The sequence below is a fragment of the Triplophysa dalaica genome, chromosome 11 (assembly GCF_015846415.1).
Source record: "Triplophysa dalaica isolate WHDGS20190420 chromosome 11, ASM1584641v1, whole genome shotgun sequence".
In the NCBI taxonomy this organism is placed as follows: Eukaryota; Metazoa; Chordata; class Actinopteri; order Cypriniformes; family Nemacheilidae; genus Triplophysa; species Triplophysa dalaica.
In genome coordinates, this window is record NC_079552.1 from 5,043,058 (window position 1) to 5,069,877 (window position 26,820).

Consider the following 26,820-nt stretch of genomic DNA (forward strand, 5'->3'; position numbering starts at 1 on the left):
GACCATTCCAAATTTTCATTTAATCAGAATTTCTAGATCCTTTGTGTCCATTCCAGTCCAGTGTCTGTAAAATTTAAACAAAATCAGACCTCGGGAGAGACAAAGTCATCCAACAGTAATGTGTCGGAATGACAAGACGATGAAAATTGTGATAACAATTTTGATACTTTTTGGGGGACTTGTCCTAAATACTTGTAGACATATAAGTGTTGTATTGCTAAAAAGTGAATATGAACTTGTTTTCTTTGCAGTATATGAGGTCTGCAAAAATACAAAGCATATTTTCTGTTATTTTATCCAGTTTTCATTCAAATACATGCAAATATAAACATTTTCCTTTGAAATTTGGGAGAAATGTTGTTTGTAGTTCCCAAAATGAAACAAGAGCAAATATTTTACCTTAACGCATAAATGAAAATTAAGAAATGCTATCTTAATTTTTTCGGTGGCTGTAAATCACCAAAAATGATTGTGATACTGTATTTTATTTTTATAAACGCCTCCTGTGAGCACAATCAGCGGTAGTTGCTAAAAAGGAAAATGTTAAGCTTCAAGCTGTATTACGTCAAGAGCTTTTCATATTCAATTTCCTGCTGTGGATCCCCAAGAAACATTGCAGATAGACGTACGCCCGCTCCAACGCCCAGTGGCGTGTCCTCAAAAGCAGTCGGGGCCCTGTTGGGAGCGGTGACCTTTGCATCATCTGGTGAACTTAACTCACCAAAATGTGGTTTAAAAACTGAACGACAAAAGGAAAGCAAAACGCAGTGACAAGGAAGATAAATGAGTTCGCTCGTGCTGAGGAACATGAGGGGGGAAAAGAAAAGCAAACAGCTTACCACAAGGGAATAAAATCAAATCATGTTCACCTTGAACTTACAGTGCTGCATAGTCAAGTCTAAATTTAACCTGCGGAATCCGGATTCATGGATGCTGGAGAGGAATGCAGAACCTGGATGTTCTGGTTCAGAACCTTCCTTGAGTCAGTACGATGGGGGTTGTTTGGTTTAAAAGAGTTGAGGATTTAATTTGGTCTCTTGAACCTCGACGTTAACAAAGCGTAGTTAAAGACTGTTGAAGGGTGAATGTGTTTCACGCTTTATGTTCTCATTTTTCATCCGACCAAATGAGAACCAAGGGATGGCACGCTGAGTCTTGTACTGTTGATATGCTGGAGTAATTGTCCAGTGTCATTACAGTCATAAAGTTTGAACGTTTGTTCTCGCTAAGCAGCCAGGATTTTATAGCTATTATGAAGATGATTTGGAAGCTAAACATAAGCTGCTGTCCTAAAATGAGATCATTAATGTATTTCAATACAATTTAAACATTTCATAAAAATCTTACAGTTCATAATCATTCACGATAATGGTTAAAGTGGCCATTCTGTCTTTAAATGGCCTGCTTCAAGACATTATTTTATTGTAAGAACGGGTTGATAATAAGCTGATACTGTATGGTTACATTCATCGGAATTAAAAGCCACAAAGATCCTTATTCACATTTGGAAGTCACTCCTTGGTTTAATTGAATCGCAAAATATCAAACCAAAAAACATTTTAAATGGGGACAAGTGCAGATTCCAACCAAAACAGTTCTCAAAAAAAATTCTGTTTTTTGTAGTTCTGAGAAAATGTTTGTTTGATTGCAGTAGGGATGAAACGATTATTGGTTTAATGGTTTACTGTGATAATAATAACGACCAACGGTTAGTATTACCGTGTCGTATTTTAATAACAGTTATACCACGGGGCTGTTGAATGCTTCAACCTGATTGGTTGACAAAGGTTCTATGGGTTTTCATTAACTTTCAGTAAAATATACACCTATGAAGGTGTTCCAGGTCTGCTGACTGCATTACAGTTCCATATCACTTCCCCAAGTTTAAACTTTCGACTAATTGAACGGCCCATCGTCAATTATTCCTTACTTAAACCGTTCCAGTGTTACGGATTGAAAAACCCTGTCCAGCATCAAACAAAGTTATCAGGGGTATGATGTAGAGGCAACTTGAAACGTCGGTTTTGTTCATTTATGTCAGGAGAGTAAATCAGTAGTCAGGAGTAGACAGGAGCAGATGACAATGCTTCACTTATTTTAAGACTTTAATCCGAAAATGTGCACATTTTGTGGAAATTTTGATTTACTGACACACGTTTACTTCATATTCCCTTTACAGACTCATCATTTATATAATTTTTTAATTAAAATTAAGTGATATGACGAGTTTGAAACTCCGTTCAGCTTGTTTCTTCTGCTATAGGTGCTATTATGAGAGTAAATGTCATGTGCTTTCTCCTGGGTCATAAAGTACACACATTTTTCACAACACGCGCAGACAGATGATTTAGTGAATTGTGTTGCGTTTCTATGGAAATCTGATTTATTCACTTAAGGTTGTTTAAGCTGAACTAGGAAATTTTAACCTCACGGCCCCAATGTGCCATGACTAATATTAATGCTATTGGTAATATTAATGTTATGGTTTTCATTCCCAGAACATGTTAATAAAACCATAACAATATTGATAATCTTGATAATTTTGTTCACTAAACCGTGATCTGAAATTTTCATATTGTTACAACTCTAGTTTGCAGATGCCCCGTGCTCTAATTTTTTTCTGCCTAATGCAATACATTCAGACGTTTTGCAAAGAACATCAAAGCAATCATAAGTAACTGCAGGTTACAATGTTTTCCTCCGAAATATTCCAGTGTAACAGAAAAATAACAAGAAATCCTACATAGGCTTTCTAAAAATCTTTGTAAGCCTTTAATGATGGCAGTTAAGGATATTGTGCCGTAAAAATAAGAACATGTTAATGTGCAGTTAAACCTCTGTAACAGGAAAATCAATTAATTCAGCCGTTTAATATCATTGACATGTGAGGTCAATTGAATTTACATTGTCTAAATCAAAAACAATTTGACGGATGTGTTTTCACTCATTGTAATTTATGGTCATTGACTCATTTGGTATTAATTTATTCTCCATATATGCTCTCATTGCAGGTGCCTACTGTGAGCGAAAGAGTCGTCTCTGCGATTCAAACCCGTGCAGGAATGGTGGCATGTGTGAGGAGACTGTTAATGGATACGTTTGCAAATGCCTCAGGGGGTTCACAGGCCTCAGCTGCGAGACCACCACTGAGGTTGACAGCTACTGCAAGTCTAACGGATGTCAATTGGATGAAGTCTGTGCCGCGGACAAACCTGTGAGGCCATTTTATTTATTTATTTATTCATTCATTATTTTGGCTTCCTTCTTCCTAATGCCAGTTTCTGCTCAGGAGAATGAGATTCGTTTGAAATGCCAACATGCAAATTTGTGTAGCGCTCCTCAAGCGGTTCTGTGTGTGTTTTGTTGGGGGTTACAATAATAATTAATAATTGTTTTGATAGCAGAATGGGTCTGGCATATGTAACAAACTTTTGAGTGAACTTGGGCAGGCTGTTGCATATTCACCAAGTGGCAGTGTTGACAAAGGCTGTCATGATCGCTCAGGGCGCGTCTCAGTCATATATCTTGTTTAGCTGTCAGTACATTGCTTAGTACGTCATTTTTAGGACAACAATTGCACTTAAACATTGGATGCTTCTTAATTCCTATTTGAGACCCTGATTCACAAAACCAGTCATCAGTAGCACACGTATATTTGTAGCCATAGCCAACAATACACTATACAGGTCAAATTATACATTTTTCTTTTATGCCAAAAACGTCAGGATATTAAGGAAATATTTATGTTCTGTGAAGATATTTTTAAATTTCCTACCGTAGGTAAATCAAAACTTTATTTTTGTAAGTGGATGCAGCAAAATCCTGAACAAAAATGGGCGGAAACATGCCTACAAACTTCTCTCGCTGATGCCCGCTCGTGGAATTACCCACTCAAATTTGGTGTCTATATGTAAAGTTTATAATTTCTGTTTTTGGGTTCATCTACTCTCCACAATGTCAAAACAGCGATAAGCCAATACAGAGCATTAAAACAAACCTGTTTCTTCTTAGAAACGGCCTTCTACAGCGCCTCTGTTGAACAACTTTAAAGGTGATTTTCTAAATATTTTGATTTTTTTGCACCCTCAGATTCCAGATTTTCAAACAGTTGTATCTTGGCCAAAAAATCCTAACAATACTAATACATCTCAGAAAATTAACCCTTATGACTGATTTGGTGGACCAGGGTGCGTCCTTGCCTCCTTTCCTTGTGTCTTAGCACCGCCCCTTCAGGATGCAAGAAAAGGATGCCAGAAACAGGGCGTGAAAGTGATGATGATTCTAAGTGCCCTCGTTTTTGGGGGCCCTCCATTAACAAATCAGGGGTGAGATTTAGTTTAGATTAAGAGATTTGAGATTAATTTAGTCAGCTAGAGCGTACCTGCCAGGAAAAGAAGTTAGGGCAGACGAATCCAAGCAAGTTAAATTATGATTTTACACAGCTGGACTTTGCTCATTAGAATGAATTATAATTAAATACATACTTTGTAAAGTTAAATAAATACTTAACAGTATGTAGAGTTCATAGCCCTACTATATTAAAATTAAGTTAAACATATTGAAAATGTTTGTGGTGTATTTCAATTATATGTTATACAAATACTGTCTGACGTGAGTCTACGTTTACGTTTACATAGTGAGGACTTTCATGCTTTTTTGTGTACGATTTGAAGAAATGCCGATATGAAGAGGAAGGAGAATTTATATCTGCTTCATGTTTAATTAATAAAAACTTTCTCCTCACTCCTCTTTTCTTAAATCCTTTGCATGATGCAATCATGTTATTGAGATGTCCTTCAAGATGCCTGAAATTGATCCGCTTCTGGGTTTCAGGCTGGAGGACAGAGGTGAGAGGGAAGAGCAAGAAACAGTTTGAGTAATGAGAAGCACCTATACGTGTCTTTAAAACCTTTACGAAAATGATCCATGGTTTAAAACAAAAATAAATCATGGTTTTGTTACAGTTAAAAACAAAAAGCTCATGGTTTCTGTAGTTGACAAAATAACGTCTTGGTTACGTATGTAACCTCAGTTCCCTGATGGAGGGAACGAGACGTTGTGTCGAGAAAGACAGATGGGGTTCGCCCTTGAGAACCAATCAACTCTGACTACTATAGAAAAGGCCAATGAAATTTGGCGAATGCAATTTGCATGCCGGGCTCCGCCCCCGGAAATCCGGTATAAAAGGAGGCCGGCGTGCAGCATTCACTTACCTTTGTTCTGAAGAGCCTGAGACCTCTCAAACTGCAGCAGAATACGATACGTGTTCGTGGCATAAGGGACACAACGTCTCGTTCCCTCCATCAGGGAACTGAGGTTACATACGTAACCAAGACGTTCCCTTTCTGTCGGTCTCTCGACGTTGTGTCGAGAACGACAGATGGGGTTGCCTATGGAAAACGCCACAACGCTGTATCGCGTCACAATCTCTAGCGAAGCGACGGTAACAAGCCTGGGCGTGTCATCTCGAAGCTTTCGTGAGACTGTAACCTTCCAGTGTGGTGGTCGGGGGGTTCCAGAGCTTTCTTGGAGAAAGATGGGTACAGCCCTGACCGGTAACTTTCACGGACGGGGCCTTAGCTCTCTATAGGCGAGAGGCCGTCCAGATCAGTTTACACCGGGTAAGCGCGACTCTTAATCAGAGAAGCGCTACAGAGGCCACCTCCTACCCGTGGGGAGGAATATGGTGGATATAGGTATGGTCTCGTCCTTGGAGGAGAACGCATGGAACGTGCGGACTGAGTAGTTAACCGCGAGGTGGAGGCCCACCTGGGGAAGCTCATGGGTTACCAGGAGTGGGAACCATTCTCATGAGGATACATCAGACGGAACAGCCCACGGAGGGGGTGTTACAGACGTCCGGTAGCACTAGGTCCGGTTAGAGCTATCTGTGATAGCTCACATGGTATCCCGGCCTAAGGGGGAAGGCTGCTCTGCCCAGCCAGCCCCCAGGGGGTGCTTGTTTGGTGATGGATGGAATGCCTATTCTTAACCAGTGTCTGGGTAAGAAGGGAGGCTGGTGAGGTACCAGTTCCCTTTCTGTCGGTCTCTCGACGTTGTGTCGAGAACGACAGATGGGGTTCGCCCTTGAGAACCAATCAACTCTGACTACTATAGAAAAGGCCAATGAAATTTGGCGAATGCAATTTGCATGCGGGACTCCGCCCCCGGAAATCCGGTATAAAAGGAGGCCGGCGTGCAGCATTCACTTACCTTTTGTTCTTCAGAGCCATCGCTCATGATTACATCTCAGGATTCTCAAATCCTCTTCAAACTTCACTACCGGATCTTCGACGTGTTGCAGCGGATCGTCCCTCCTGCAGCGACCTTCCCCTGGGCGTCTCGGTGGTTCCAGTGGTGTCAGAGCTATTTCCAAAAAGTCCTTTTCAGGACTCGGCACTCTACAGCGCGGCATGTCCCGCTGTTCTCTTGGGTGCGGTACCCTCATCGAGGAGGGGGATGGACACGATCGCTGTGTTAGGTGTCTGGGCGTCCAGCACGCTGAAGCAGCGTTCGTTGACACATCTTGCCCGCACTGCGGGCAGATTGTCATGCAGAAGTTGCGGTCACGGTTGGCTGTCTTCCTCCGGGAACCAGCCAACATTTCGTCTGCTACCAGGGTTGTGGCATCTGTGGCTACGGCCCCGATGTCCTCTCGTGTTAGCAGCGTTAGTGATTCGGGGGCTACTGTGAGCGTCAACCCGCCAGCCAAGCGCTCACGGGCCGTTCACACCCCAGCACGCTCTTCTGACCGTTCCCCAACCGGCGGTGGCATACCGTCCGGATCCTCATCCACGCACTCGGAAACGGGGCGTGGCGAAGATGAGATGTCTATCGCAGCATCGGAGGGAGATCTGCTGGCATCCGACAATGACGAATCCGAGCTTCCCCCTACGGGGGGCCAAGCTCTGGAGGAAGCAGACGTTGAGATGTCGGCCATGCTAACCCGGGCTGCCGCGAGCATTGGGTTGCAGTGTACGGCACTGCCTCTACCCCAACGCTCGCGGTTGGACACATGGTTTCTGGGGTCGGATCGTGGTGTCAAGCCACGCCCACCCCCGGTTCCATTCTTCCCGGAGGTGCATGAGGAGCTGTGTCGGACATGGAGCGCCCCACTCACGGCTCGCTCCTCTCAGTCCAGCTCCGCCTCCCTCACCTCCCTCGATGGTGGGGCGGCCAAGGGCTACGTCGACGTCCCCCAGGTGGAACGGGCGATTGCGGTGCACCTGTGCCCGCAGACGGCCGCCACCTGGAGGACCCGGCCTCGCCTTCCGTCCAAAGCCTGTAAGACTTCGGCATCCCTGGTGGCGAAGGCTTACAGTGCTGCGGGCCAGGCCGCCTCCTCTCTCCACGCCATGGCCATCCTGCAGGTCCACCAGGCTAAGGCGTTGAGAGAGCTCCACGAGGGCAGGGCCGACCCAGGTGTTATGCAGGAACTCCGTGCCGCCACTGACCTCGCTCTACGGGCGACTAAGGTGACGGCGCGGGCCCTGGGTCGGACGATGTCCACTCTGGTGGTCCAGGAGAGACACCTCTGGCTCAACCTTGCGAGAATGAGTGACGCCGAGAAAGTCCGCTTTCTCGACGCACCCATCTCGCAGGGTGGGCTGTTTGGTGACACCGTCGAGAGCTTCGCACAGCAGTTCTCGGCGGTGAAGGAGCAGACGGAGGCTATAAGCCATATCTTACCGCGTCGCGACTCGGCCGCCCCCAGGCCTCCGAGTTCCCGCGCACCACCTGCTCCCCGACAGCCCCGGACCCCTTCGAGCTCTGCACCGGCTCAAGTGCACCCCCGTGCTGCACCCCGGAAAAAGAGCCCGAAGGGAAGACCTCCTCCTCGTCAACAGCCTTCTAGGAAGAAGCGGCCCTGACGAGAAGACACCGGAGGAAGCAACATCTGGCCCGACCCTCACAGTACCATCTCTGACCGGTCGGTATGGGACGATCCCTGCCTCGTCTCCACAGCCAGGCCCTTTTCAGGGCCTGGCGCCCACTTACTCACAAAGAGAGTTGCTTTCCCCGGGCGTTCATTCCAGCCGATCGCACACTCCACCGGACTGTGCTCGGCGAACCGACCTCACACCCTGGCGAGGTGTGAGGCCGTACACATGCGACAACTGTCACCACTCTCAAACCGACAGTGCGTGCCGTTGTCCCGCCAGGCAGGCAAAAAGGCGGAGTCAACCATCCCTCCGGGGAAACCTCCGCGACATGCGATTGGCTCTGCCTGCCAACGAACCACCCTCGGTCGGAATGATGAAGCAGGCCGTCCCCTTGGTCCCCCTGTCACAGTCCATGGGAGCTTGGCAAAAGTTGCCCACACTGTCTCGGTGGCTAATGCGGACGGTCCGTCTCGGCTACTCGATCCAGTTCGCCAGGGCCCCTCCCAAGTTCCGGGGCATCATCTCCCCCTCTCTCAGAGGCAGAGACGCCTCCGTGCTTCGGGCAGAGGTCTCCACCCTCCTGGCAAAACAGGCGATCGAGTCCGTCCCACAAGCCGAGATGTACAGCGGGTTTTACAGCCCGTACTTCATCGTTCCAAAGAAAGACGGAGGGTTGCGTCCCATTCTGGACTTACGTACCCTGAACAGGCACCTTCACAAGCTGCCTTTCAGGATGCTAACCCAGAGGCGCATCCTGACATCTATCAGGTGTCAGGATTGGTTTGTGGCAATCGACCTGAAGGACGCTTACTTTCATGTCTCGATTCTTCCTCGACACCGACCGTTCCTACGGTTCGCTTTCGAGGGTCGGGCATATCAGTACAGAGTCCTCCCCTTCGGTCTGTCCCTGTCTCCACGAGTCTTTACGAAGATCGTGGAAGCCGCCCTTTCTCCTCTCCGGGAGAAGGGCGTGCGAATACTCAACTATCTCGACGACTGGCTTATCTTGGCGCACTCGCGAGATCTGTTGTGTACGCAGAGGGACATGGTGCTCCGGCACCTAGATCGATTGGGCTTTCAGGTCAACCGAGAAAAGAGCAAACTCTCCCCAGTGCAGAGCATCCTCTTTCTCGGTATGGAACTCAACTCTGTCACCATGACGGCGCAGCTGTCCGCAGCACGCGCCCAGTCAATGTTGAACTGCCTGGAACACTTCAGGCAGTCGGCGGTCCCCCTGAAACAATTTCAGAGGCTCCTGGGACACATGGCGTCTTCCGCGGGGGTAATACCCCTCGGATTGATGCACATGCGACCGCTTCAGCATTGGCTACAGAGTCGAGTTCCGAGGACGGCGTGGCACACCGGCAACAGGCGTATGGTGGTAACTCCTGTCTGCCGACGCACTCTAAACCCATGGTCTTCCATGACCTTTCTCCGAGCGGGAGTTCCCCTCGGGCAGATTACGAGGCACGTTGTGGTGACAACAGATGCCTCGCTGCAGGGTTGGGGTGCAGTGTGCAACGGGCACGCAGTAGCGGGGCGCTGGACGGGCCCCCGGCTGCGCTGGCATATCAATTGCCTAGAGTTGTGGGCGGTGCTGCTTGCACTGAGAAGGCTCCGGCCTCTGGTGCAGGGCCAGCACGTACTGGTCCGCCTGGACAGTACGGCAGCCGTAGCGTATATCAATCGCCAGGGTGGCGTACGCTCTCGGCAGCTAACACAACTTGCCCGACGCCTCCTCCTCTGGAGTCAGCAGGTGATCCGCTCCCTGCGGGCCACACACATCCCAGGCGTACTAAACGAGACAGCCGACGCGCTCTCTCGCCAGTACACGCCCTGCGGAGAGTGGCGACTCCACCCCCGCGCAGTTCAGCTCATTTGGGTACAGTTCGGCCAGGCACAGATAGATCTCTTTGCCTCCCGGGACAACACCCATTGTCCGCTTTGGTACGCCCTGACCGAGGCCCCCCTCGGCACGGATGCCCTTGCGCACAGCTGGCCGCGGGACAAGCGGAAGTACGCCTTCCCCCCAGTGAGCCTCCTTGCACACACACTGTGCAAGGTCAGGGAAGAGGAGCAACAAGTGTTAATGGTTGCGCCGTACTGGCCCAACCGCACTTGGTTCTCGGAGCTGATGCTCTTGACAACAGCTCCCCCCTGGCCCATTCCCCTGACAGAGGACCTGCTCTCTCAGGGGATGGGCACGTTATGGCATCCCAGACCAGACCTCTGGAACCTCCATGTCTGGTCTCTGGACGGGACGAGGAGATCCTGAGCAGGTTACACCCCGCTGTGGCTGAAACCATTGCACAGGCCAGAGCGCCATCCACTAGGCGGTTATACGCTTACAAATGGCGCCTCTTCTCATCCTGGTGTCTCTCCCAAGGAGCAGACCCACAGAGATGCTCGATCGGTATCGTGTTGTCCTTCCTACAAGAGAAATTGGAGACTAACATCTCCCCTTCCACGCTGAAAGTGTATGTAGCCGCAATTGCCTCTCATCACGACTCAGTAGATGGAAGGTCTCTAGGACAACACGACCTGATCACCAGGTTCCTAAGGGGCGCGAGAAGGCGGAACCCGCCTCGTCTCCGCTCCGTACCCTCTTGGGACCTTAACGTGGTCCTGGGGGGCCTATCCAGGCCTCCCTTCGAGCCCCTTGAAGCTTCCGATCTTCCTCACCTGACGAGTAAGACGGCCCTTCTGTTGGCGCTCGCCTCCTTCAAGAGGGTAGGGGACCTCCAAGCATTCTCTGTGTCCCCGGATTGCCTTGAATTCGGGCCTGGTAACTCTCACGTTGTCCTGAGACCCAGGCTCGGATACGTGCCCAAAGTTCCCACTACTCCCTTTCGGGACCAAGTGGTGAACTTGCAGGCGCTCCCCATCGGGGAGGAAGACCCAACCCGGTCCGTGTTGTGTCCAGTACGCGCACTGCGCCTCTACTTAGACCGCACACAGAGCTTCCGCAGCTCTGACCAGCTCTTTGTTTGTTTTGGAGGACAGCAGAAGGGGAAGGCTGTCTCCAAGCAGAGATTAGCGCACTGGATCGTAGATGCCGTTACGACGGCATACCGATCACAGAATCTCCCATGCCCACTGTCGGTTACGGCTCACTCCACACGGGGTCTGGCCTCCTCATGGGCATTGGCCAGAGGCGCGTCTCTAGCAGACATTTGTAGAGCTGCGGGTTGGGCTACGCCCACCACCTTCGCAAGGTTTTACAATCTTCGCGTAAACCCGGTGTCAGCCCACGTCCTACGTGGCGACATGTAGGACTGGCATCCGGGAGGGCGTATGCCTGCGAAAGCACCATCCCACCCTCTAGCAGGTTGGGTCAGTGTGCTATATATACCTTTTCTTCTTACCCTATCACATGGCTAAGGAAATCGGTACTTCACCAGCCTCCCTTCTTACCCAGACTCTGGTTAAGAACAGGCATTCCATCCATCACTAAGCAAAGCACCCCCTGCGGATTGGTTGGGCAGAGCAACCTTTCCCTTAGGCCGGGATACCATATGACCTATCACAGATAGTTCTAACCGGCCTGGTGCTGTCAGACGCATCAACACCCCCACCGTGGGTTGTTCCGTCTGCTATACTCTCATGACTATGGTTCCCACACATGGTAACCCATGAACTTCCCCAGGTGGACCTCCACCTCGCGGTTAACTACCCAGTCCGCACATTCCATGCGTTCTCCTCCAAGGACGAGACCATACTTTTATCCACCATATTCCTCCCCACGGGTAGGAGGTGGCCTCTGTAGCGCTTCTCTGATTAAGAGTCGCGCTTACCCGGTGTAAACTGATCCGGACGGCCTCTCGCCTATAGAGAGCTAAGGCCCCGTCCGTGAAAGTTACCGGTCAGGGCTGTACCCATCTTTCTCCAAGAAAGCTCTGGAACCCCCCGACCACCACACTGGAAGGTTACAGTCTCACGAAAGCTTCGAGATGACACGCCCAGGCTTGTTACCGTCGCTTCGCTAGAGATTGTGACGCGATACAGCGTTGTGGCGTTTTCCATAGGCAACCCCATCTGTCGTTCTCGACACAACGTCGAGAGACCGACAGAAAGGGAACGTCTTGGTTACGTATGTAACCTCAGTTCCCTGATGGAGGGAACGAGACGTTGTGTCCCTTATGCCACGAACACGTATCGGATTCTGCTGCAGTTTGAGAGGTCTCAGGCTCTTCAGAACAAAGGTAAGTGAATGCTGCACGCCGGCCTCCTTTTATACCGGATTTCCGGGGGCGGAGTCCCGCATGCAAATTGCATTCGCCAAATTTCATTGGCCTTTTCTATAGTAGTCAGAGTTGATTGGTTCTCAAGGGCGAACCCCATCTGTCGTTCTCGACACAACGTCTCGTTCCCTCCATCAGGGAACTGAGGTTACATACGTAACCAAGACGTTTCTTAGCGATGTGTTCGGGTAAGAAGAAAAGGTAAATAGCACACTGACCCAACCTGTTAGAGGGTGGAAAGGTGCTTTCGCAGGCATACGCCCCCCCGGATGCCAGTCCTACATGTCGCCACGCAGGACGTGGGCTGACACCGGGTTTACGCGAAGGTTGTTAACCCTTGCGAAGGTGTTTGTGCATAGCCCAACCCGCAGCTCTACAGATGTCTGCTAGAGAGGCGCTTCTGCCAGTGTCCAGGAGGTGGCTAAACTCCGTGTGGAGTGAGCCCTCACTGCCAATGGGCATGGGAGATTCTGAGATCGGAATGCCGTCGTAACGGCGTCCACGACCCAGTGCGCCAGCCTCTGTTTGGAGACAGCCTTCCCCTTCTGCTGTCCTCCAACAGACACGGAGCTGGTCAGAGCTTCAGAGCTCTGCGTGCGGTCCAGTACGTACTGGACACAACACTAATCGGGTTGGGTCTTCCTCCCCTATGGGGAGCGCCTGCAAGTTTACCACTTGGCCCCGGAGGGAGTAATGGGAACTTCTTGGGCACGCATCCGGGCCTGGGTCTCAAGATAACGTGAGAGTTTCCAGGGCCGAGTTTAAGGCAATCCAGGGACACGGAGGATGCTCGGTGGTCCCCTACCCTCTTGAAGGAAGTGAGCGCCGTCAGGAGGGCCGTCTTACTCTATGAGGAAGATCGGAACCTCCGAGGGGCTCTTTGGGGGGCCCTGAGGCTCCCCAGGACCACTTAGGGTCCCAAGAGGGTATGGAGCGGAGATGAGGCGGATTCCGCCCTCTCGCTGCTTAGGAACCTGGTGACCAGGTCGTGTTGCCCTAGAAACTTTCCACCGACTGAGTCGTGATGAGTGGCAATAGCGACTACATACACTTTCAGTGTGGAAGGGAGATGTTAGTCTCCAGTCTCGTGAGGAGGGGAACACAATCCTGATCAAGCACCTCAGTGGGTCTTTCTCGTTGAGAAAGACACCAGGACGAGAAGAGGCACCGTCTAGAGGCGTGTAACCGCCTAGTAGATGGGGCCCTAGCCTGGGTGATGGTCTCAGCCGTATAGGGGGAGTAGCCATCTTAGGATCTTCTCGTCCCGTCTAGAGACCAGACATGGGTGTTCCAGAGGTCTGATCTGGGATGCCAGAACGTGTCCTTCCCCTGAGAGAGCAGGTCCTCTGTCAGGGGAATGGTTCAGGGGGAGTCGCTGTCCAGAGCATCGGCTCTGAGGCCAAGTGCGGTTAGACCGGTGTGGTGTAACCAATAACACTTGGTACTCCTGCTCCCTGACCTTGCACAGAGTCTGTACAAGAAGGCTCCTGGGGGGGGGAAGGTGTGCTTCCGCCCATCCCGCGGCCAGCTGTGCGCAAGGATATCCGTGCCGAGGGCAGGGACTATCAAGCGGGCAAATGGTGGTGTTACGGGAGGTGAACAGGTTTTACCTGGGCCTACCCGAACAGCCTCCAAATGAGCTGGACTGCACGGGGGTGGAGTCGCCACTCTCCACGAGGCATAAACTGGCGAGAAAGCACGTCGGCTGTCTAGTTCAGTTTGCCCGGGGTGTGTGGCCTGCAGGGAACGAGTCACCTGTTGACTCCACCGGAGGAGGCGTCGAGCAAGTTGTGTTTAGCTGCTGTGTGCGAACGCCACCCTGACGATCTGTATTCGCTACAGCTATAGTGCTGTCCTCGGAACAGCACGTGCATGTCTCGCACGAGAGGCCGTAGCCTGCTCAGTGCAAGTAGCATAGCCCACAACTCTTGGCAATTGATATGCCAGCGCAGGCGGGGGTTCGTCCAACACCCCACCTGCGTGCCCGTTGCACACTACACCGCACCCCTGCAGGGAGACTTCAGTCGTCACCACGACCTGCCTCATAACCTGCTCAAAGGGACCTGAGTCCGTCGAAAAAGTCATAAAGACTAGGGGTTATGGTGCGTCGGCAGCAGGGCGGCATCACCATGCGCCTGCTGCCGGTGTGCCACGCTCTCCTCGGAACTCGACTCTGAAACCAGTGTTGGAGCGGTGTCATGTGCATCAACTCGAGGGGTATTAACCCGCGAGGACGCCATGTGTCCCAGGAGCCTCTGAATTGTTTCAGGGGGACCGCTGTCTGCCTAAAATGTTCATTTCAGACAGTTCAACACTGGTTGGGCACAACTGCGGACAGGTGTGCCGACATGGTGACAGAGCTGAGTTCCATACCGAGAAAGAGGATGCTCTGCACTGGGGAGAGCTTGCCCCTCTCTTGGTTGACCTGGAGTCCCAATCGACCTAGGTGCCGGAGCACCAGGTCCCTTTGTGTACATAACAGATCTCGCGAGTGTGCCAAGATAGGCCAGTCGCTGAGATAGTTTAGTACCCGCTCGCCTTCCTCCTCTCAGGGAGAAAGGGCGGTCAGGGACAGACCGAAAGGGAGGACTCTGTACTGATATGCCCGCCTCTCGCACGCGAACCGTGGGAACGGCCGGTGTCGAGGAGGATCGAGACATGAAAGTAAGCGTCCTTCAGGTCGATTGCCACGAACCAATCCTGACACCTCATAGATGTCAGGACGCGCCTCTGTGTGAGCACCCTGAATGGCAGCTTGTGAAGGTGCTCTGTTCAGGGTACGCAGCCTTTGGGGGCAACCCGCCGTCTTTCTTGGGAACGATGAAGTGCGGGTGGTGACCCACTGAACATCTTGGTTTTGAGGGACGAACTCGATGCCTGTTTTGCCAGAAGGGTGGTGACCTCTACCCGAAGTACGGAGGCGTCCCTGCCTCTGACAGAGGGAGAGATGATGCCCCGAAACTTGGGTGAGTCTCTGGCGAACTGGATCGAGTAACCAAGACGGACCGCCCTCATTAGCCAGCGAGACAGTGTGGGCAGCTCTCGAGCTCCCAGGGACTGTGACAGGGTGACCAAGGGGACGGTCTGCTTCATCATTCCCACGGGGGGTGGTTCGTCGGCTGGCGGAGCTAACCATGTCGCGGGGAGTCCCCGGAGGGAAGGTTTTTGCTCCACCTGCTTACCTGCCTGGCGGGACAACGGCACGCACTGTCGGTTTGAGAGTGGTGACGGCTGTCGTATGTGTACGACCTCACGCCTCGCCAGGGTGTGAGGTCGGTTCGCCGAGCACAGTCCAGTGGAGTGTGCGATCGGCTGCAAGTAAACCCGGGGAGAACAGAAAACTCAGTGAGTAAGTGGGCGCCAAGCCCTAACAAGGGCCCGGCTTTGGTGACGAGGCAGGAGTCGTCCCGTACCGACCGATCAGAGCCGTGGCTGTGAAGGTTCGGGCCCGATGTTGTTCTCCCTGGGGTCTTCCCGTCAGTGTCCCTTCTCGCGAGGAGGTTGCTGACGGGGTGGAGGTTTCCCCCTCGACCTCTGCTTCCGGGGTGCCGCCTGTGGGGGCACAGGAACCGGAGCCGATGTCGAAAGGGTCCTGGGTTGCAGGGAAGCAGACGTCACGTGAGATCTCGGAGGCCTGTAGGCGGCCGAGTCGCGGCGTGAAAAAAATGTGGTTAATTGCCACTGTCTGCTTCGCCGTCAAAAAACTGCTGAGCGCAGTCCTCGACGGTGTTACCAACAACCCACCCTGCGAGATGAGTGCATCAAGAAAGCGGACTTCCTTGCTGTCACTCTTCTGCACAAGGTATAGCCGGGGGTGTCTCTCCTGGACCACTACCGTGGACATCGTCCGACCCAGGGCCCGTGCCGCCGCCTTAGTCGCCCGTAGAGCGCTGTCAGCGGTGGCACGGAGATCCTGCATTCTACCCGGGTCGGCCTTACCCTCGTGGAGCCCTCTCAACGCCCTGGCCTGGCGGACCTGCAGGATGGCCAAGGCATAGAGAGAGGAGGCAGCCTGGCCCGCAACATCGCAAGCTTTCGACACCAGTGATGCCGAAGTCTTACGTGCTTTGGACGGTAGGAGTGGTCGATCCCCCCCCAGGTGGTAGCCGTCCGCGGCACAGGTGCACCGCAGGCGGACGTTCCACCCGGGGGATCTCGACGCAGTCCTTGGCTGCCTCACCATCGAGGGAAGTAAGGGAGCCGGAGCTGGTTTCACTGGAACGGTCCGTGAGTGGAGCGTTCCAAGTTTTACACAGCTCCTCATGCACCTCCGGGAAAAACATGGCACCCGGGGTGGGCGCGGTTTGCACCGCGCACCGACCTCGGGAACCACGTATCCCCGGGTTAGCACGGATGACATCACTTCTGCTTCCTCCTGAACTCGACCGCTGGGGGTGGAGTTTGGATTCAGCAGAGTCGGATGCCAGTCTCCCTCCGATGCTGCGAGCGACATCTCATCTACGTCACACATCGTTTCCGAGTGTGTGCGTGAGGATCCGGACGGTATGCCACCGCCGGTTGGGGAACGTTCAGAAGAGCGAATCGGGGTGCGATCGGCCCGTGAGCACTTGGCTGGCGGGTTTACGTTCGCAGAGTTCCCCGTATCACTAACGCTGCTAACGTGGGTGGTCATCAGGGCCGTAGCCACAGATGTCACAGCCCGGGTAGCAGACGAAATGGTGGCTGGTTCCCGTAGGAAGACAGCCACCCGTGACCGCAACTTCTGAATGACAATCTGCCCGCAGTGCAGGCAGATGTGTCAACGAACGCTGCTTCAGTGTGCTGGACGCCCAGACACCTAATGCAGCGATCGTGTCCATCCCCCTCCTCGATGAGGGTGCCGCACCCAAGAGAACAGCGGGACATGCCGCGCTGGAGAATGCTCAGTCAGTCCTGAAAAGGACTTTTAGAAAAAATCTCTAACACCTCCGGAACCGCCGAGACGCCCAGGGGAAGGTCGCTGCAGGAAGGGACGATCCGCTGTAACACGTCGTAGCACCAGCGTGTAGTTGTAGAGGATTGAATCCTGAGTTGTACTCATGAGCGATGGCTCTGAAGAACAAAAGGTAAGTGAATGCTGCACGCCGGCCTCCTTTTATACCGGATTTCCGGGGGCGGAGCCCGGCATGCAAATTGCATTCGCCAAATTTCATTGGCCTTTTCTATAGTAGTCAGAGTTGATTGGTTCTCAAGGGCGAACCCCATCTGTCGTTCTCGACACAACGTCGAGAGACCGACAGAAAGGGAACCATGTTTTTCAAAAAGCATATACTTAATCATGGCTACTGCAGTAAAACCATGATTTTTCCAATAATCAATACAACAGAAAACCATGGTTATTAACTTTTTACCACAAAAAAAACAATGCTACTCCAACAATGTAAAATCCAATAAACATTGGTTACACAATATACTGTTTTGCTGTATCATTAACAGTCCTGCAGGTAATCCGAGGATAGGTGTGAATGTAAACATATTACAAACAATGCCTTTTCTGTTTAAAAGAAATAGATATTTGGTTTGTAACCCTTTATCTTAATGTGCATGAAATATTAACAATCATGCGAATCTTAATGTTTAATACAGGATTAATTATTGTTTAATACTAAACTTTCTCGTTTATGAAGTTTCTACTATTTTATTAGATCAGCCTGTATTTGTTTGATGGCTTAGTGCCATTATATATGCACGTTATTGTTTTGCCTTATAAAAGATGCAGGACAAGTGCATACAGTTTTTTTATAATGACGCTTTACCGAGCAGCTTCAACAATGGCGTGTTATAAAGGAATGTTGTTGATAAATACCAGCTCTGTTTTAATGTGTGGCCTTGTAATCATGTCACAGGTAATTGAATCATTAGCGTCCTGATTTTTAGGGTATCGAGGACCTTGCTAGTGCACAAATGAGAGTATATTTCATAGTAATTCATGACGTAGGCAACTAAAGAGGCAGCTACACAGCTCGCTATTCACGAACCATTAATCGCCTTTCCCATTATATGTGTGTAGACGAATTTGTGGGGAAAAAAATGTGGGCCAATGGCAGAATAATTATCTTGTTTGACCTTCATTGAGCGAAATTCGACACATGGTCCCGACCAAAGCGGATTCTCACAAGATTTGTCGTTTGAGAGCACGGACTGTAAAGATAGACTCCAATCTCTCCTTCACACACACACGAACCCACGCTGTCAGACACGTTAAATTGATTTGTTTGACATTGATTTGGTGTGTCTGAGACATCTTCCTAAGAGAGCTCATCTGTATGAAAATGAAATAATCCTTCACGCCCGCTCCAGAACCGCACCAGTGCTAATATCAGTGGGAGTCTCTGTCTTTCTTTCATCTGGGATTGTTCTCGGTTACTATTACTCATCTTTGAATGACTGAGTCTGAAAAAATTATTGATGTCGGGATCAGTTAGTGGAAGTGGGAGTGCAGGATCGGCTAATGACTTGTCTCTTGTTTTGCTCTTTCAGCTCTCATGCTATGGATGCTCTCATGCTGCTTGTTTACCACAGTAGTTCGGCTCCAAAACTTTTCTTCTTGAGGTTGCTAATTTCGATTGTCCGTAAGAAGTTGCTCAAGGTTATCCACGCTTTCACAGTGACGGAATCTGGTGCCAATTCTGGGCACGTTCTGAATGTTTTGGTCCGATAAATGTGAACATCCATGTGATGTTCCCAATCTCATAACTAGATTATGCAATTTTACCTTGGTCATAGTACACAAGTAACTTAATAGGTGTATATTGCTTTAAATGATATATTATAAATCAGATTTCAAGAGAGCACTCACGTTTTTATTTCATTATAATAATTGTGTTATTTTGCAATTTTTTTAAGTATTTTCTTTCTGTGTGTTTCCACAGAATTCCTCATGCGTTTGTGTGGGCCTGGAGTGCAGTGAGCAGCCGGATGTGTGTGGCACGCTTCCTTGTCTCAACGGCGGCACCTGTGTGGCTCTGAATGGCCAGTTTCAGTGCAGGTAAGAATGTAAGAAGTCTGCTGTGAAAAGAGGTTTACAATTCAGGCCAATGGGATAACTGTTTCTGGTCAACACATTTTAATTATCATTTTTATGGCTCAGAGCTATTGGCCGAACATTAGAGGTGTTTAGAAGTTCTGTTTAATGAAAAACTTTTAGAAATGCTAATATTTCATAGTGTCTGTAATCAAATGCATTTTCTGACATGCTCAAAATAACAAATTGCCGTGTGATGAAACTGACATTTTGAAACATTTGGGAATTCAGTAAGAATGAACTGCACCCGCTGATAGTCTCGTTATCTGTGCGAGATTGGCTAATGGAATTATGCAAATCAGCCGACAGCGCAAACACACAAAATAAGTGCTGAACAAATTCAGCATGGTGCAGTTCTTCCTCTGGCAGGTCAGTTCTGAGTTCAAGAATGTGGAGTATGGATGTTTCTATTGCTCCTCTTTTTTGAGTTCCATTTTTGCAGGTTAGTTCTGAGTTCTTAGAAGTGAAGTATGCATGCTTTCAGTATTGACATTTGTAAGGTCTCCATCTTGCAGTTCAGTTTTGAGGTTTGGGTTGTGGAGTGTGCAGGGTTGACTTTTGTGAGTTTCCCGTCTCGCATATCAGTTCTGAATTCTAGCATCTGATAAAGCATTGGCTTTTATGAGTAGTGAGTTATAGGGTGTGGAGTATGCATGCCTCCAGCCTAGACTCTTAAATTCTCAATCTTGCAAATCTCTGATTGCTAAGGTGCTGTACGTCTTTCTGGGATGTGAAATATAATTTGTGGTTTTGTGAGTTTCCTATCTTGCAAATCTCTTCTAATTTCTAGGGTGTGGTGTGTCTTTGTGGGATGTATAGATATAAAGTAAAGTATGCATGATTCTAGTGCTTTTGTGAGTTATCCATAATACAAATCTGAGCTCAAGAGTGTGGACTATGCATCCCTCCAGCATTGACTTTTATCAGTTGTGAGTTATAGGAAGTAGAGTATGCATGCTTCGAACATAGACTCCATCTTGCAAATCACGTCTAAGTTTTAGGGTTTGTGTTTTCATACTTGCATTGTTGACTTGTGAGTTGCCCATCTTACAGTGAAGTTCTGAGATTTAAAGGGGTGGAGTATGCATGCTTTTAGATTGGACTCTTGTCAGTTTCCCCATCTTGCACATCAGTTCTGTGTTCTAGGGTGTGGAGTGTGCATTCTTCTGGCACTAACATTTTGGAGTCCCCCTCTTGCAAATCAGTTCCGAGTTCTAGGGTGTGGAGAATGCATGCTTCCAGTGTTTGATTGTCAATTCTGAGGTCTAGGAAGTGGAGTATGTATACGTCTAGCACTGACTCCTTTTGTAGGTCAGTTCAGGGTAGTAGGATGTGAAGTGTGCTTCCAGCCTTGACTCTTGTGAGTACCCCAATTTATGCTGCGGTCAGATTAAACTTTGAGACTGTGAAATTCATTCAGATATTACTGCGAAAATAGGTTTCTGGAGTATTGAGTATGCATGCTTTTAGTGTTGACCCTTGTCCATTTTCGATCTTGCACGTCAGTTCTGAGTTCTATGGTGTGGAGTATGCATGCTTCCAGCATTGACTTTTGTGAGTTTCCCATCTTACACTTCAGTTCCGAGTTCTAGGAAGTGAAGTATGCATGCCTCCAGCATTGACTCTTCCTGCAATTCCCTTCTGAGTTTTAGGGTGTGGTGTGTGCCTGCTTCAAGTTTTGACTCTTGTATTGTTCTGTCATGCAACAGTGAGTTTCCCATCTCACAGTGTAGTTCTGAGTTCTAGGGTGTGGTGTATGCATGCTTCCAGCATGTGAGTAAGATGAAATCTTAATTAAAAAAACTTACGTGCAGTTAGAAAATAAGAGTATTGTGTTTGTGCTAAAATTATCATTAAAGATGAATTAGTTTCCATAAGCATTGTAGATTGCTACAGTCAGTGCACTAATAGGCTATAGCACTTCACAAAGTAGAATCGCGGTCGGTTGGTGAACAGGTAACATGTGTTGTGTATTTCAGACAATTTCTTAGTATATAATTGTTAAAAACACAGCTTCCGACAGTTTACAGTAAAGCGTTCATTAAATTTCTAGTTGTTAGGTCAACACACACCCTGAGACTGCTTTTGAACTTCTTCCTGCCGATAATGAGAGAATGCGCGCAGTCTCGCCTGCCTTAGCTTTATGATTTCCTGCAGTCAGTCTTAGGAGGGGTTCACAAACTATGGTTTCTGGTTCTGGTGTTCATCTTCCCAGTTTTATTAGCAAATATCTCTTAAATCAATACATTTGATGGCCCCTCTGACTAAATGACAAACGGCAGATAAGATAACGATTGAAAGGGAAAAAATTAATTAAAATTTGAGGGAGAAAAATGACTAGAGCATGATAATAATGTGCGTGTGTGGTATTGTGTGAACGTGTGTGTGTGTGTACTAGGAAGTGCAGAAAAAAGCAACAGCGCTTGGTCTCGTGGGAGCTTGTGTTAATAATTGAGTGTTCTTGCCTTTGTGTGGCAGAATAATATCAATGAAGTCTTATCAGAGCAGAAGGAAGTGAAAGATCTGATGGAGGCGTAAGAAAAAAGAGAATATTATTTATTTCTCAAGCAGATGTGCCAGAGGTTTACCTTTTAACAGTCATTTCTCATTAATTTACTTAACAAAAGATCTTTTAATATTACAGTGATGTCTCAGAGGAACGGTTTTCATTCAAGTGAGGTCTAAATAAAGCTGTGAGGTTGCTGAATTACATCATACCTTTATTGACATTTTCTCTGGGTTCTTACAAGTCTATTTTTGGACTCTTTATACAGTATGTGAGGGCTAATGCTAATGTCTCTTTGTAGATGCCGACCAGGTTTTTCCGGAAAGAACTGTGAGGAGATAATTGACTTCTGCAAGCAGCTCGGTATTAGCTGCCTGAATGAGGGATTGTGTCTTAACTTAGTTGGAGCATATAATGTAAGTAACCTGAATTGATCAATAATAAATGGCTGTTCAGTGAAACATATGAAAAAGAAATGTCAGATAACATACATTCATTATATAAGTGCAGGTTAATTGACAAAACATGTTCCCATAAATTAGAAGAAATGTAGAAGATATTTGCTGTGCTGTTACATGACATGGAGAATGATGGGTGTAAATCTACGTATTCGTGGCTGCTTAAACTGCGTATGAGAGGAAAGTATAGTATTTTGAGTTTATTTAGAAATCGTTCTGTGTTATTATTCAATGAGTAAGTATTGTTTAATGGACAGGGTTCAGGAGCAAAAGTAGAAGATTTGCTGGCGTTAAGTAAGAATCAGGGTATATTCTGTCAGAATGACATTGAAAAGGCCACAGTCAGATTACTCTTACATTTCATAAAAAGGGCATTGCTAGCAGGATTCCTGTTTTAAATGTCTAATAAGATTTGATCCTATAGGTCTGAATGCACTGTAGTTACTTTGGATAAAAAGGGTCTTTCAAACCATTAAATAGAAAATGAGGATTTTACAATAATGTATCTATCCCATGGTGCACTACTTCCTAGTTTTTCATGAAACCTCAAATGACCAGGTTTTAACATTGTGCCAAAACTTATTTTTCATGTCACTCACACCTCCGGCTCATATAATTATGTAATTGACACAGTGGGTTCTCGTGGCATCCGTTCAGCCTTGACGTGACAAGTATGAATATCCTACCAAAAATTGCGCCTCAACCCGAATGGCCAATATTCATTTATTCATTTTTAAGAGATCTTAGCCTCACAGGCACATTATAACAGCGGTGATTTATGCTCGTGTCTCAAGGTTTCAGCCGTCCTCCGCCATTTCAATATCATCTTTCTGTCACTCCAATCCACAGATCTGCTGTTTGAGCGATGTCATGTTTCACACAGTCAATTGATGCACTTGCATCTGTTTTTGTTATGAAGCGCAATATAATGTGCACTTCACATGCATTGATTTCCATCAAGTGCAATTTGTTAAACTATCAGAACGGGTTGTTCATATGTGCTTCATCTGCCACAGCGTTTGCGTACACGTAGTGTGAATGTGTGTGTGGGGGGGTATTATATAATAACAATAAAGGTCTGCTTTATTTATATTCCAGTAAGCTGTCTATTAATGGTATAATGTGTTTTTTAGGACTTAAAGGTAGAGAAGGGAGTTCCTTAGTGGTTAGCAGCTCCACTTACAAAAATGTCGCGTTATATTTAGTACTGCCAATCGCTATTTTATTTTATTTTTTTAAATATACTTACACATTTAATCTCCAAATGAATGAAGAATTAACAGATTTCTTTAACAACATCATTTTATGAATGAAATCTGCAAATTCAGCGTTATATACACCTTTTGTATAACATTCCTCATCGAAAAGCAATGAACAAACAAACAAACACAGCTGATCTTTGCGAACGAAGGAGCACATTTGGACATTTTCATGTAGGGGTGTACTCACCCCTGAGTGTTGCCAGCGGTTTAGACATTAATGTGTTGAGTTATTTTGAGGGGACAGCAAATTTACAATGTGATATAAACTGCACACTCACTACTTTCCATTGTAGCAAAGTTTCATTTATTCAGTGTTGTCCCATGAAAATATATAACAAAATATTTACAAAAATGTGAGGCGCGTACTCTCTTCTGTGAGATACTGTTTGTAAACATTAGTTATTATAAGAGGTGATCTGGAATTGATGGTGAGCATGATGCTCACAGACATAATCTGGTTTACTTTCTAATCAGCGTCAGGCATATTTAAACTTTGACATTGTCCAGAAAACAGACACACCATTGCTATTTCTTCATTTGTAAATTGGTCTAATGTTTGTTTAGTTTGTCATGTCAGAGATGCTGTATGATTGTAATTTTGAGAGCAAATGACTCATAAAGCAAAGGATTTAATTATACATGTTTTTTTGATTAAAGAGAATGAGCAAAACTTTACTTTGTAGCCAACGATATAAAAATCTAAGCTATATGAGATGAAACTTGTGGTGTGGTGCTGCCTTATTGAATTTCTATTAATTAATGTCACTCATGACGTCATCATTTTTTCCACACAGTGTCTCTGTGCACCAGGATGGACGGGGGAGTTTTGTCAGTACTTGGATAACGCGTGCTCAGCCTACCCAAACAGATGCTTGAACGGAGCTACATGCATCAGTATGAGTCAACCAAGCGCTCCCCCACACTATATGTGCACCTGTCTCCCTGGCTACACAGGTTAAAAGAAAACTACATCAACAGTCCTCCATGTGCTGTACTGATTTAAGTTGCTCAAGTTTGCAATAAGTTTGCCTGTGACAGCTTTATAGAGACAAACTAGGATTCAGATTTTTTTTAGCGGAGAAGATGATCATTGTCAGGTTTTCCCTCAGTGCAAATATGATCTTTTACAAAAACAAGAACCTTGTGGGTTAACGGATAGGAGTACAAATATATTTTTACATTTCTATTGAATCTGAAGGTAGCAAATGGGATGTACAATTATAAGAATTTAATTTGGGGAGATGAAGAAATAAAATGGTATAATATTCAAAGGAACTCATATAAAGTGTATAAAGTTTTCTTATTTCATTTTCCAGTATGAATGATTTGGTTTGGCGAATTCAGTTCAAACTCGAGCTCATAAAGTGAAAAGGTGTCAGTTCTTAAATTCTGCCCTTACACGGAGCTGACACACTTTTCATATCTTTGTCATCCATCAGAGTGTGTATTCCAGCGAGACGAGTCCCGTCGGCCTGGGGCATCTTTTTACCGTAACTCATCTTTGCACATTGCCCTCCTAACTGGATTATTCCATAATTTGTTTCATCGTGCCTGCTAAATGAAGGGCAAATGGAGGTTAGAGAACACTTAATCGGAAAATCTAACTGGGAAAATTAGATCTTTCATTAGTTTGGCCACCAATTTATGAGCACAGGAGGAAGTGTTTGCTTAAACAAAACGAAAACATACAAACTAACGAGACAATTGGTTTACTGGATTTCCTCTTTTGTAGTGTGTTAATCTTGTTAACTACATCATGCTTTGATGGCACAGAAAATGCAAACATGGCTTTTGTATGCGCTTTACATACGACACCCGTAAACTAAAAATGTATTTAGCTATGTGATATCTATATTTTGGTTGCTTCTATCGGATCATAGATGCATTTATGTCCTTGTTTACTTGCCAGCAACAAGATGTCTCTCTGGTTATATAATGGATTAGAACTGCAAACGTGTCACAGCTCAATCCTCAATGTTTTATTTAGATGATGCAAACGATATCTTCATCGATTAATGACCCCAGAGAGGTACAAATGACCGGCCTTGTCCCATTTTTCACCGCGATTTTGCCAGAAGGCTAGTGTGAAATGTCAAGTGATTTCATTACGATCGGCTTCAAGTCACATGACACGTTGAGCCTCAGCATGTGTCTTCTCCCACATCATAGAGAATAGGTAGGAGTAGCAGATCTTTCTCAGGATAAGTCTTTAGTGTCTTTTTATACAGCTTACCAATTACCAATCTATGTTATGTTAATTGTATCATGAAACAGAAGTCACACATTTGGACCCACGATTTGGATCTGTCAAGCTGGTTAAGGGACCTTCAGAGATGTTGAATTGTTGATGATCACAAACTGCTAAACATACAAACTATGAATTTTACATGCGATGTCATATGACAAATATTTTCCATGAGGTCCTTTTTTAACGTAACTGTGCACGTTCCACAAACTTGTGTAAGATTGGTACATATTACTCGCGCTTCTTAAAGGGGTCATATGGTGAGAATACGTGTTTTTCTGTTTCTTTGGAGTGTTATAAGTTGCTCATGCATGTTTTAGACAGTTTCGGAACAAAATATGCATTCTATCTAAAAGCAAATGCTCATCCAGACCCACCCAGATCGGTTTTGCAATGGTAGTCAATGGGGACAATTTTGTTCTTCAAAATGTTTTGTATCTCATGTTTCCATCTCATCCTCTTTTTGTGCCTAAAAAGGGCTCTCTTCTTTCCCATTCCTGTTAAATCTTTTGTTATGATTCTCATCAGTCGCACCGTCTGCAGAATGGATGGTCGCGTCATGCATCATTTCGCTTACTGTCTCTCCGCGTTAACTGTCCCAACTGTGCCTCAATAAATGTCTCTTTAAACGGCGTATTGCTAGATTAGTTTCTTTGTGGAATGTAATACACAATTCAGTCTCTCTTCTCTGCGACCTGCACTGTGGGCCGTGAGGGGAGAAAAGCTAAAGTTGCCAAATTTGCTCCGAATCCCAGATGTCAAACGTGAAGTCGATATCTTCAGAGAAGCCTAACCAACGCTCCATTCACACCCCTGTCTTCCTGCAGGAGGCCACTGCGAGGGTGAAATAAATGAGTGTGACTTCAGCCTGTGTCAGCATCAGGGAACGTGCATCGACTTGGTGGGATCCTACAAATGCTCCTGTCCTTCAGGTATGACTTCGTCTTACTCATGAGAACAAGCTTTTGACACGTTCCTTTGATTGTGCCACGATTCCCACCGTGCCAGGACCAGACTCAGTGACTGACAGCTGAGCAAATCACCCCGTCCTCTCACTGCCAGAGCTCATTAGTGCTGCAGAATTGTGTCAATATTGTGTTATGAAATGCTCTTCCCTTTTGAGGCCACTGCATTGATATGGTTCCCTCCCGTAATTGTTAGTTCTGTTCACTCTTTCCCGAAGCTCGATTTGCATTCACTG

General features: G+C 47.2%; 1 protein-coding gene across 1 annotated transcript in view; it reads left to right on the forward strand.

Moving 5' to 3' along the window:
* Positions 1–26,820, forward strand: part of eys (eyes shut homolog) — a 172,723-nt gene that overhangs the window by 4,228 nt on the left and 141,675 nt on the right. Inside the window, exons 3-7 of the mRNA XM_056760459.1 lie at positions 3,012–3,214; positions 18,997–19,112; positions 21,956–22,070; positions 24,169–24,328; positions 26,447–26,551. Coding sequence (XP_056616437.1) covers positions 3,012–3,214; positions 18,997–19,112; positions 21,956–22,070; positions 24,169–24,328; positions 26,447–26,551 — 699 coding nt within the window. The remainder of the gene's footprint in view (positions 1–3,011; positions 3,215–18,996; positions 19,113–21,955; positions 22,071–24,168; positions 24,329–26,446; positions 26,552–26,820) is intronic.